General features: G+C 37.6%; 1 protein-coding gene across 1 annotated transcript; it reads right to left on the reverse strand.

Moving 5' to 3' along the window:
- Positions 1–6: 6 nt before the first annotated feature.
- LOC106871157 (CD63 antigen) lies at positions 7–1,200 on the reverse strand. The gene has a single exon (XM_014917467.2). The coding sequence runs from the start codon at positions 1,181–1,183 to the stop codon at positions 452–454; it is 732 nt and encodes a 243-aa protein (XP_014772953.1). The 5' UTR covers positions 1,184–1,200; the 3' UTR covers positions 7–451.

Here is a 1,200-nt window from a genome sequence, read left to right on the forward strand (position 1 = left end):
AGAAATTAGTCACAACAGAAATAAAATTTATACGGTAAATTAGGAACGAGTATGTATGCTCCTTACTTCATAATAGTCACAGAAAAACTTTTCAACGAAGATAAAGGACAGCCGGCAGATATTTATCGTAGTCAAAGTGATCCTCCTCAAGCAGGATGCAATAGTTGCCATTGCGGAAATAGGTTATATAAATAAATCATTGTGGGCGTTAGTCGTCACATCAGTACGATGCTTCAAGGTTCGTTCACATTTTAAAGCAAATTGAAATGTCTAGATGGATTCCCATTGCCCGGTTTCATTCTAAGATAAATTATTCATATTAGTAAAAAGCGGAATGAAACAGCCTCACATAAACCGGTTATTTTCGTTGGAGCAGTATTTTAAAAATATAAGCGAGTAACAATATAAAGCAGTTATTAGAAGGAATTGTAAGTATTTCAAATACACCATTCTACAGTTTATCGTATTCTTCCAGCTTTTGTATTAAATATATAGGTATTGCTATCAAGAAAAGATGGAGAAAATTAGATAAGAGACAGTATATGGAAATTCCAAATTGGTAAAGGTTGGTAAAACTAACGTAACTTCTCAGACAGCCGTCGTTGTAATAATTGCTTTGGGCGATAGCTTGGAGACCGCAGCCTGGAGATTTATAAATGCAACACGAATCTGGGAGATTGTGGTCACCCAAAACTCTGAACCATTCACTCGACGAATAAATACCACAACAAATCATTTCGCGTTGTGTCGTGTTCCATGCAATTTGCGAAGTGGGATTCTTGAGATAATTCATTTGAGCCGATTTCATGCGCTTGTTAATTTCACCGTGTACGTAACCCTTCGCTCCGATACCGACCATACCAGTAAAAATTTGCACAATTGCTAGTATTAACACAAAATATGTCATAATAGATAAGCCCTTAGAGCTATTTAGTATTAACGATCCGATGCCAAACATTGCAAGAAGGAAGTAGAGGGTTCCCGAACACAGCAGCAGAATAGAAAAAAGCTGAAAATGGCCACCAAATGTATTTATAGGTCCACCGTATTCCATCTGTATAACGACTCCAAATGCAATTGTGAAGACGGCACCGCATAACAATACACAACTAAGAACTCCAAAGCAACATCTCATGCCGTTTCTTGTCCACTGTTTCACCGATTCTGCAGGGATAGTAGCCATTACGTTACTACTTGCTG

Source organism: Octopus bimaculoides, chromosome 2 (assembly GCF_001194135.2).
Source record: "Octopus bimaculoides isolate UCB-OBI-ISO-001 chromosome 2, ASM119413v2, whole genome shotgun sequence".
Classification (NCBI taxonomy): Eukaryota; Metazoa; Mollusca; class Cephalopoda; order Octopoda; family Octopodidae; genus Octopus; species Octopus bimaculoides.

What these genes read in the sequence shown, in the direction of transcription:
- LOC106871157 (XM_014917467.2), bottom strand. Translation starts at nt 1,183, where the DNA reads ATGGCTACTATCCCTGCAGAATCGGTGAAACAGTGGACAAGAAACGGC.